Source organism: Schistocerca gregaria, chromosome 2 (assembly GCF_023897955.1).
Source record: "Schistocerca gregaria isolate iqSchGreg1 chromosome 2, iqSchGreg1.2, whole genome shotgun sequence".
Taxonomy (NCBI): domain Eukaryota; kingdom Metazoa; phylum Arthropoda; class Insecta; order Orthoptera; family Acrididae; genus Schistocerca; species Schistocerca gregaria.
Genome location: NC_064921.1, coordinates 605,428,239 through 605,440,462, shown reverse-complemented (window position 1 = coordinate 605,440,462; position 12,224 = coordinate 605,428,239). Strand labels below are relative to the sequence as shown.

The 12,224-nt window shown below is 39.2% G+C and overlaps 1 protein-coding gene across 1 annotated transcript in view; it reads left to right on the top strand.

The window, feature by feature from the left end:
• Nucleotides 1-12,224, top strand: part of LOC126334556 (dolichyl-diphosphooligosaccharide--protein glycosyltransferase subunit STT3A) — a 90,609-nt gene that overhangs the window by 63,603 nt on the left and 14,782 nt on the right. Inside the window, exon 9 of the mRNA XM_049996932.1 lies at nucleotides 8,246-8,484. Within this exon, the coding sequence (XP_049852889.1) occupies nucleotides 8,246-8,484 (239 nt within the window). The remainder of the gene's footprint in view (nucleotides 1-8,245; nucleotides 8,485-12,224) is intronic.

The following is a 12,224-nucleotide window of genomic DNA, read 5'->3' as shown; positions in this document are numbered from 1 at the left end:
AAGGAGTACTTCAAACAAATAACGTAATACAAAAGAAATATTTGAACTAATACGGGGGGGTGTAATATACATATAAATGGCTCCTTTCAGCATATTTTATTATCATACAAATTATAATAGTGTGTGTGTGTGTGTGTGTGTGTGTGTGTGTGTGTGTGTGTGTGTGTGTGTGTGTGTGTGTTGGTTGGTTTGTTTGTATGTATTTCCACTAGAGAAAGAGCAAAAGCTTGAAAGCCAGTGTAAATACACTCCTGGAAATTGAAATAAGAACACCGTGAATTCATTGTCCCAGGAAGGGGAAACTTTATTGACATATTCCTGGGGTCAGATACATCACATGATCACACTGACAGAACCACAGGCACATAGACACAGGCAACAGAGCATGCACAATGTCGGCACTAGTACAGTGTATATCCACCTTTCGCAGCAATGCAGGCTGCTATTCTCCCATGGAGACGATCGTAGAGATGCTGGATGTAGTCCTGTGGAACGGCTTGCCATGCCATTTCCACCTGGCGCCTCAGTTGGACCAGCGTTCGTGCTGGACGTGCAGACCGCGTGAGACGACGCTTCATCCAGTCCCAAACATGCTCAATGGGGGACAGATCCGGAGATCTTGCTGGCCAGGGTAGTTGACTTACACCCTCTAGAGCACGTTGGGTGGCACGGGATACATGCGGACGTGCATCGTCCTGTTGGAACAGCAAGTTCCCTTGCCGGTCTAGGAATGGTAGAACGATGGGTTCGATGACGGTTTGGATGTACCGTGCACTATTCAGTGTCCCCTCGACGATCACCAGAGGTGTACGGCCAGTGTAGGAGATCGCTCCCCACACCATGATGCCGGGTGTTGGCCCTGTGTGCCTCGGTCGTATGCAGTCCTGATTGTGGCGCTCACCTGCACGGCGCCAAACACGCATACGACCATCATTAGCACCAAGGCAGAAGCGACTCTCATCGCTGAAGACGACACGTCTCTATTCGTCCCTCCATTCACGCCTGTCACGACACCACTGGAGGCGGGCTGCACGATGTTGGGGCGTGAGCGGAAGACGGCCTAACGGTGTGCGGGACCGTAGCCCAGCTTCATGGAGACGGTTGCGAATGGTCCTCACCGATACCCCAGGAGCAACAGTGTCCCTAATTTGCTGGGAAGTGGCGGTGCGGTCCCCTACGGCACTGCGTAGGATCCTACGGTCTTCGCGTGCATCCGTGCGTCGCTGCGGTCCGGTACCACGTCGACGGGCACGTGCACCTTCCGCCGACCACTGGCGACAACAGCGATGTACTGTGGAGACCTCACGCCCCACGTGTTGAGCAATTCGGCGGTACGTCCACCCGGCCTCCCGCATGCCCACTATATGCCCTCGCTCAAAGTCCGTCAACTGCACATACGGTTCACGACCACGCTGTCGCGGCATGCTACCAGTGTTAAAGACTGCGATGGAGCTCCGTATGCCACGGCAATCTGGCTGACACTGACGGCGGCTGCGCAGCTAGCGCCATTCGACGGCCAACATCGCGGTTCCTGGTGTGTCCGCTGTGCCGTGCGTGTGATCATTGATTGTACAGCCCTCTCGCAGTGCCCGGAGCAAGTATGGTGGGTCTGACACACCGGTGTCAATGTGTTCTTTTTTCCATTTCCAGGAGTGTAGTTTTCTGTTGGATGTTGTTGCTAAGCAGCACACATCAGTCAGCTATAGGTGAGCCGTTGCTTTTTCTTTATTTTAATTAGTTGTAGATAGTTGTAGTTTAATTAGTTGTACATACACTTGCTTGTTCATAGATGACACTCTTTATCTTTATGGGAAAATTCCTGAATTCAACCTAACCTAGCCAAATTCTCTAGTCACATCCTAATCACTTAGATGTTATGGGTTATGTTGGTAAGTGCTTCAGCTTCTGTTGGTGATTGGTTATTGATGACCATTATTCCTGTGTAAAAACAATATCTGTTACAGGGTGAATACGCCCCAGGACAACAGAAAAAACTGAAAAAAAAAACTCAGGAATTTTTACATCCAGGAAAAAACTGTGAAATACCCTATAGTTTTTCAGAATTATGGGAATTTTTCATTGTTTTAGTTTTCAGTTAAATTTTTGTAATTTTGATTGATAAGAACTGATACTCCGACAAAGAATTTTGTTTTAGCCTATTACTGCAGCAAAGACACACAAACAAGGGAAAAACACCAAAATGAAAATCAAACTGCAAAGAAAATGCACCATTTACAACAACAAAACACAATGTATACACAATTGCCTGCCGACAGCAAAATGTGTCGAAGGCTATTGGATGAAAACTATGCAATACTTTGTAACAACAAACTGCTTTTGATAACTGTGACGTCACAACTGTTTACATTATTTCATTTGATCAATTGTCAATGGACTCATGTGCCCTTGCAGAGCTGAAGTGGCTTATAGGCAGTGCCTCCTTCCACCTCTGGCTACCTGAAGTGTGGCTGTTTGCTGTATAAGCAGAAGCAGCAAGGAGCCAGATGCTAACTGGAAAAAAATTCATCGCGTGCCCAAGCTGCCAGAGTCGTACATGTCTGTGATGTAGTGGGGTGGTTTCCCCATTATCACATGTATGTTTCATGGTTTTGCTGTTTTCTCTTTGTTTATAGCTCTCATATTGAATGAAAACAAAACAGATTACTGTGGCTGGAGGCTATCAAGTGAATTAAAATACACCCACATAATTACCAAAGACTAAAATATGTCATTAGTTTCAGTTTCCTGATTTTATTTTAGTTCCATGTAATTGGCAATCGAGCATTAATCGTCTTGCAAAACAGTGAAGTTATTTTTGTCAGATTGCTGAAGAAATTTGGCTTTCATTACTCTTCCCAACACAGATAGCCAGTTTATTTGAAACAAAGTGTTTCATTCTACACTTTCGGCTAGTTTCAACTGTTCACTGAATTTCAAGTGAAAATTTGCATCATCTGGCATGTACGGCGTAATTCCATAATAAAGAACCAAACATGAGATAATACAGTGCTGGTACTCCAAGAAAACTGCATCACAAAAAACACGCAGCAAAGCTTAACACCAGGTAGAGGGCCTACTTCAGTGTCAGTCTGGACATACGAATGTGCACATCAAGCCAAACGATGCATTTTAGTATGTTCTACGAAATTCTGATGCTCTTGGACTATTCTGATGTCCTGCTTCAGTTGTGACGTAATGTAAGAGCTCTTAACGCTATATACAGTACATATGAACATAGATAAATGTTCACTTAAAGATAACTAAGTATGCAAGAACACCATTCTTCAGTAAATTATAGGCTGGCTGCACAATGTGTTTTATCATTGTAAATCCCCCCTACTCCTGGAGTAGAATATAAGCTGCCAGTTATACAGTTTCTTTGCTTTGCAGAAAAACTTGTTAATTCTTTATTCTGTTTAAGCAATTCATGAAAAACCTATTGTCATTAGTTCTGGCATATAATTCTTTTCCTTTCTTCTTCTTCTTCTTCTTCTTCTTCTTCCCCTCTCCCCGAGAAATTTGTATTCCTTCTTACTAGCTTCTTGTAGTGCTGTGTGGATGTAAACCTGATTGGAAATGCTACAAAAGTATTGTAGAGCATGAACAAAAAATGTAGTCACCACGTAGCAAAATATTACATAGGGTATTTTCAGCTGTAGTGTCTAGTTTTGAAATGAACATTATGCCAATTTTCACAGCTTATCTACATAGGATGTGATAAAGCAAGTGCTCCCCTCCGTACAATGTGCTCCAATGCTGAACATGGTCACATGATATCCCACTGACAACGAAATTCCATACAGTAATGCGCTGAAAGGCGTATGAGCAGAGCAAACACCAAGCATGGGCTTTGTATGTCATCGTAGCTGTGCATGGGCAGTAATACCTGTTTCTTGGCACACACGGGCAACTGTTCAAACCAACGTAACATGTCACGGAAGATATTGTGAATGGTGGTTTGAGAAGCGCTACTTTTAAAGTAAATTTCCTTGCAAGAATTATGCTATGTGTGAAATGTAAGATTAATTTCTTAAGTCACAGAGGCTTTGACTTCTGTTGAAAACTTAACACATTGAGGACCAGCCACTTAGAAAAATTTTACTGGCACACTTATGTTCGATTTATTTTAAAGGATAGTTGCTACTCACCAAATATTGGAGATGCTGACACGCAGAAATGCACAGCAAAAAGACTGTCGGCACACACACACACACACGTATCTGGCTCCAGTTGCCAGAGACTTGCGATGCCCCACCCAGTTCTATGGATCAGTTTTCACCTGTAAATTACCATGGTTGGCGATCAGACTCGTAATTATAATGGGCTGGCAACTGCATGCAGTAAGACCACAGTGTTGTTTTCACTAATCGCTCTAAGCATGGCAGACCTAAGCTCTTACCATACAATCTTTAATTTTGAGTAATGGGAACCTATATAGTAGCTTGACAAGCAAACAAGGGGGATGAGAGCACACAATATGTCATAACCACTGTGAAATAATGACATACACCGCATATGGACAATATGGATCCTACACATGTACTACTTTTGTTACCACAGCAAAAGACACTTTCATCAATACAGAATAAATCTGTTTTAACCTTGAGACACTTTTGTGTGAAAAACACTGAAATGTTGAGTGAAAAGATCCTGCTAAGCATTGAAGATGCATAGCTACAGAGGTGGCATTATTTGTAATTTCTATAACTAGTAAACATATTTCTTTATCATTATCTTCACACAGAATTGACAATGAGTTTTTACACTGATGTTTCCTGATAATTTTCAACATGAAGAATTTTTAAACTGCTACCATTTCAATGCAACGTAACAAAAACACTTTGCTACACTTTTGTTGAAACATAAATTTAGTTTGTCACACGCTATGAATCGGTAAAATCGTATGTTGTGAACATCACAGTAATAATCTTTTTGTATTAATGAAAATGTGCACAGTATCTTTTGTTTTCTTCTGAAACTGCTTTTATTTTGCTTTTCAGTGTAATAAAATAGCTGGTACTTTGTACACAATCTAATGCTTTACTTAAAGTGGCAATAATCATTTAAAGCACTTTATATAGGCTTACGTATAACCAGCTTATGATCTGAAAAAGTTGCTGATTAAATATCACAGGATGTGTAAAGAACACACTAAACATCTATTGAAATAACAACACTGTTTTTAAACACTTAACTTATACTAGAGGAGACCAATCATGACTCTTACAATATGCCTGTCACTATGAAAACTGAACTTCGCCCTAGAAATAAATACTTCATTTGTGGTGGTTAGCAACATACTGCAGCCTCTGACGAGATTTTGCTACCAATGGATGGTTTAGCAGCTTTTACACGACCTCCATGTCATAATTCCCATCATAAAATTTGGCCAATATAGCAAACAATGCTGCAACATAACATCTGCCTCCTTCACAGCAGACGATGACTCCCTACTGGCCTTCGCAATAACATTGCCACTTCTGCTTGTTGATAAATAGCTGCTTAATACTATGGAATTATGTGTAGCAATAATTTCCCATCCATCCAAGGCTGGTTAGCAATGATTGTGCTCATTTTAATCACCACACAATACAGTATATGGGCATTGCACCATACACTACTTCACAACCCTTGTGACTCACAAAGAGAACTGTTCTATACTTTTTGTAACAATGTTTCTCCCGCCTTACCCTTCCACAGGGAAGTTCATTTACATTTTAACTTAAGCCTAGGGCCATGACTCATTACAACTTTAATCCTGAGGGTTCATAATACTTTTAAAACAAATATCTATTCAACAATTTGTAGAGATTAATAAAAAAAAGTATTTACAGCTATACATTTAAAACAGTTACAGATTATTGGTTCCATACTTCGCAGGCTGGTGGCAGCACCTTACAGCAGCGAGCTGTGTTACTTTACCGTGCTTCTGTTAGATGGCATATGCACCCTCAGTGCTCCTGCCCTGCTACTGATCATATTTTTTACACTTAGCGCTACAGTGCAGCTGCTGCTTGGTTATAGATGACACACAAACATAGCCAGTTACTTCACAAGTTCTGTTGCTTATGTGTAAACCAGAGCAATATTGGCAGGAGCTGCCATAAGTTAGGATGTGAATATGAGATACCCTGTCAATAGCTGATTTTAAGTGACCAACAACTGTACTGTGGCAGGCAACATGTTTTGCAGCACTGAATTTAAACTTGCTCTGGCCCTACCATAACCCCACAACGTGCAGTGTATCTGAGAAAACATCAGTCAACTTGCTGCAGCGGCAGAAGTGTTAATCATGCTCACTTTGTTCATGGCGATTAAAGCTTACCTCTATGAGCAAACTCAAGACAGAGAAATTTTCAGTGCTAAAAGTAAACCATAATTTCTTGCTTTCATTTGTTACCTGAAACTATCCCCATACTGGATACACAAGCTGATCCTTTACCAGCTGGTGAACAGTCCTGGGTTCCACTCTGTTGTAGGTTACAGAAAACACATTCTTGGTGGCACATAGGAATAAAGCATACTGTTCAAAAGTAAGAAAATTAATTTGTGTTTTTACCTCCACCGATCGTTAGCTCCAGACAGCTGCGTTGTAGAAAAGTGTGTCTGTACCTCTCAATTCAAAGTCACAACTTCCCAAAGTGTATGATTAGTTGGAATGAATAAGAAGGTCCCGAACACTTTCTTTCAGAAGACCTTCATAATTCCACACTTTGTCAATTTTGCTTCATATGCATCACAACAGCCCTCCAATCCATTTTGGTGACATTTTTCAGGCCCTGAATAGTATTTATAAACCTCCAGGTCAAAATTTATATAGACGGTAGTGAGTCCTAAACCCAATAGTTTGGCATCAGGCACCAACAGCATAAATTAAATATTTTAGATGAGAGTTTAAATGTGCCATTGATGAGACACATGTTGCTATTGCTAAACTGCTAATGATTCTGCTACATATGGATATTTGTGGGGCTACCCTGGAAAATATGCATAATTGTCAGTAATTATCCCTCACTGAAGGTAGCCATTGTTTATAATCCTTGTTTGGTTTGCAAAGGTGGAGCATTACTTGTCACAGGAACTAACAAACAAGTCATTAATGTGTGATGTAGAAGAATGTAGTACCCTAGAAGTTGAAAGAAATGTTTAGCAATAATCATTATCTTGATTTACTGCTGTCAATAGAAACTTACTAAAACCTGTATCAATACGCCCACAGATGGAGGGGGTTGTGAGTCAGCCATTAGTGCGTGTTGTGCTTAGCAGCGTGTTCTGGCATTGAGGTGGTCAATTCTGTTGTTGGTCACTGTTTCGTGGTGGCCACTCATTTGGGTGCACAGTTGTTCAGTGCTCATGCTCACATAAAAAGCTGTTACAGCAGAACTGGCATATTCCGTGAATGCATTCGCAGGTGGTTCTGCTCTGATAGAGTAGGATGTACCAATAAAAAGTGTTATGTTTGGCTTAAAAGTAAAAAGTCATGCAGTTCATGCTGAACTAAATTTTAGTTCCAAGTTTGTGATAAAAAGTATCTATATGACCTAAAATGTTACAGTTGTGAGTCACTCACTCATTCATTGTAATTAGGCTTAACTTTTAAGGAAGAAATATCTGAATACCCATACATTCATTAAAAAAAGGAGCTTCAAAATTTATCTAACTCTTGATTTTGATAAAGCACTTGTTACAACAGATGTGGCTAGTGACAACACATTTCAGGTGATCATATTTAATAAGTTCTAGATTCAGCAATATGGATTTAACTTATGATTATGAAACACTGCACTCCTACACAAATATGTCAAAATTCTACTATGTAATTAGCAGTTCTTTATATACTGGAAATATTAATAATCCAGATATCTTACCAGATAATCTCATTGATTTATCTTGGTTGAGAAATAGGGCAACATTCCACTGTATTGTCATCATTTAGTTCTGTTTCAGTTTCTTTCTTGGCCATAAAACACGGGTAGCCGGTATTTCTTCTTCTTCTTTTAATTTTTTTATTTATTTGTGGCACATAAAAGTTTATATTCAATTCTAGTGTTTGTTAGCTGCAGTAATGTGCCAGAATCATTCAAAGTACTACTCCATATTTTCACTCTAAGCACCTTTGAACATATTTTGGTTTCAAGATTTAAAATATTTTGTGCATATTTCTTATCTATGTTAGTCTTAATGACCATGCCAATACCAATAAAAAAGTGTGCTGCACATAATTTTTGTTTGTTTTTTGTTTTAGGAAAGATTTCTCCATGGACTGGACGTTTCTATTCACTCCTTGATCCTTCATATGCCAAGAACCACATACCCATAATTGCATCAGTATCTGAGCACCAGCCGACCTCTTGGTCCTCATTCTATTTTGATCTGCAAATATTGGTGTTCTTGTTTCCTGCTGGACTTTATTTCTGTTTCTCCAAACTTTCTGATGCTAACATATTTCTGGTGCTCTATGGTGTCACTAGTATTTACTTTGCGGTAAGTAATTGTAAGAAAAAAGGATTGCCTAGATTTTATGTAACTCTTTTTTTTACTTATTGATGATTTGTATGTAAACTTTCTGAAATATAGAGGCTGCTGAGAAATGATTTGTGATTTCATCATTTTTTTAAAATTCATTTATGTAATACTATTAATGCCAGAAGCTAATTAATCTGTGCTTTGTAGAAAAGCTTTTACTTTGCTTTTATCACTAAACAATACATTTAATTGCAAGTTACATCCTAAAAGTTGCTCATTTCATAAGATACTCCATACCCAAATATTTTTAAATTTGAAGAATTTACTTGAGAAATAGAAGATATGTGAACGTTTAACTATTGGAAAAGTATTAGGATAGTTGTGCGTTATCTTAAATTCGGTAGTGAATAGATACTGAAAGTATAAACAAGCATTGCTGCTTGAAGTTTATGGTGTCAAAAATATCAAGTTCTGTTACAATACACGTAGATTTTATAAGACATAGCATGTAGAAAGAGTGATTGAATGAAGAGGAGTAACCACATACTGTAAAGTCTTCAGTAAATGTGGGAGGTCGCTTATTATTATTTGCACTTAAGAGACTGTTACTATACATGATTTATCTACTGGAGGCCTATGGTCCAGGAACTGTATACCGAAGTCAGCGTTAATCATCAATAAGCTTCTGGCTCTTTGTGTCACCAGGATGTTAACTGGAATAGGAAATAAAATTAGGCACCCATAACAAGGAATTCTTAAAGAAAGGTGTCAGAGCAAAATATAGTTTGTGTGTGATGGCCTAGGAGCCATTAAGATTTCAGCTGGTTTGTGTAAATAGTTAGATTCTCTGTACTGTGTAAGTGATGAATTTGCTTCACTTGTCCACACAAAAATGTATATTTGGTGGACACAGGCTTGCTTCATATTGCAGTAGAGATTTTAGTTACTGGAAGTTTGTGAGTACACATTCTCGAATAAAATTGTTACTGCTGCTGCTTTGTTATGTTGCCGCTTTTAACAGAAATCAAAATGGGACAAAGTAAGTGTGATTGCAAACCCAGCGAAGAGAGACAATGAAAAGTATCGGGGAAATGTTAGGTGCAGTGGTCTCCTCAATATTGCAAGGCAGCAGTCATGAAAGAACATTAACAAATGTTGAGTAGATGCTTAATGTTTCCTTATAGTACTTTGTATTCCCCTGCAGTCTTCCCATCAGCTAAATGAAAAGTTGTTTGTCTACAATACTTGGGTAGATGTGATAAATTTCTACCTTTTCAGTTTCTGGAAGAAATGTCTCAAGAGATATGGTTACTTGAATACACACACTGGTGGTGATGTGTCATTTGTGTTTCCAAAGCAGAAACTATTGATTGTTGTTATTTCATTATCTATCTGATATATTAAATAAATGAATACTTGTAAATGTCCATGTTATGAAAGTAAGGTTGTTCTGTGACGAGTATCTTAATTTGATGACTCCTTACATAGAATTACTGCTTAAAAAGTAGAATCATACACATTGAAAAATTAATGATTGCTGTTCTGCCTGAAAGTCATCTTACATAATTCTAATTACTGCATCTGCTATCATCTGCCATGTTGGATACTTGTCAACATGAGAGAATTATAAAACAGAGGGACATATATCTCTCTCTCCGTAATTTGTCCAAATTAGCGACAGATGTTCTTCCCTGAATACTGAAACTTTCTAGATCATAAATTTGACTACTTACATATAACTGCTTTTCTTTAATGCTTTTGGCTTTGGACTGAGGTATTTTAACGGGATAAGGAAGCTGCAGGGCATCAGTAAATGCACAACAAAAATCAATTCCCTCAGTAAATGAATACCACCAGAAAATATTAAATTTGTCAATGATAAGATTAGTCACAACAGAGAAGCAAAATGGTACTAGTGATAGTTGTGTTGCCACAAACATCATGTTGTTTTGTAGTGATTGTTTGTTTATGATGCCACTTGGGCAATGGGCATAGTAGAGATGGTGTTGTGGCAACTGTTTGTGTTTACAGTCATGGGATTATAAAAAACCTCATTTCCAGGTGCAAAAGAAGTGAATGCAATAAGTGAGAAAACTGACCTGTAACTCAGTTGGAGATGGATAGGGGAGGGAAGAGAGAATTGAATTGCAAATGATGTTTGCAAATGACTCATCCTCATACTCAGCTTAAATGATCTTTAAAAGAACTACAGAAATTTGAAAATATGAATTCTTTTCTTCTGGAGTGTAATTCCAGTAGCTTAATTGTTGCCACATAGGTCAGTAAAAACACGTTAAATTTATGACTCTTGCTGACACGTATGAAGGCTATTCAGAAAGAAGGGAATGTTTTGGCATTTTAAAAAACCAAGTACAAGAAATACATTTTACTATATACACCTGAAAGAGCGTCTGACATACTACTTTTCCACATAGTCACCAAACACATTGAGGCACTTATCATAGCGTTGGAAAAACTTTGAAAGACCTTCGTCGTAAAATTCTGCCGCCTGATGCTTCAGCTAGTGAGTCATGCCTGCCTGGAGTTCCGCATCGTCATGAAAGCACTGCGTTGCAACCCAGTTCTTCATCGTGGGAAACAAGTGTAAGTAACTTGGTGCAGGTCGGGGCTTATAGGGTGGATGAGGGAAAATTTCCCATTTAAATGAATTTAGGAGTTTTTTTGTGTGGTTTGCCGTGTTATTTTGAAGTGCTCTTCTATGGCTTGCAAAGTTAGACAGCACCGGACAGAATTTATGGTTGCTTCACGTTTGAGATAATCAATGAGAAGCACACCTTGCCTACCCCAAAACACTGTCACAATCAATTTCCTTGCAAACATTTTCTTGGTTTTTGGGAGACCTTGTGTGTCTCCAATCCATGGACTGTAATTTTGTCTCACAATTAACGTGTTTCACTAAAGTCTCGTCACCGGTTACGATTTGATCCAGTAATGAATCACTTGTTGCACCCATTCACTGTTGTTTATGGTGCTCTGCAAGCATTTTGGGCACCCGTCATGCACAAAATTTGTGGTAGCCTAGCTTTTGAGTGAGAATTTCAAACAACACAGTCCATGCAACTTGTGGAAAAGAAAGCAAAAACTGCATTATTGTGAAGCGGCGGTTTTCACGAATCATTTCATCAACTTTAGCAACAAAATTGTCAGTCACAATGGTCAGGCGTCCACTCTTCTCTTCATCATGAACATTGGTTCGTCCATTTTTAAACCAAATTCACCATTTCCAGACGGAAGAGTCAATCATTACATTGTTTCCAAACACTTCATACAGTTCAAAATAAATTTCTGTGGGTTTTAGGTTTTTTGCCAAGAAAACTGTATCACAGACCTCACCTCCCAACTGACGGGATTCTCTATTGCAGCGCACATTTCAGATTCAAATATCGAAAAAACCAGATGCGCAGAGATGTTCCCACAGTCACAAATGGATGCCGACTGAGCTGCCAAGCACACACATACCAAAATATACGCAATCAGCATGTGCCTAGTGACGTCAGATGGAAATGTTCCCTACTTTCTGAATAGCTCTTGTATGTCAGCCAATTCGCTTCTCTCCGTACCATTGTGGTATGCTCCATTCACTGAAATTTTGTAATTTCACTATAGTAGTGCTTATTTGACAGTTTTAGTTTGTCTCCCCCTTACAATATCAATGTGCACATAAGAAGGTGGGTGGGGAAAAGTACAGTGCCAATGAGCAGTGTACCATGTGACACTTCAGCCAATAGCATCATTGT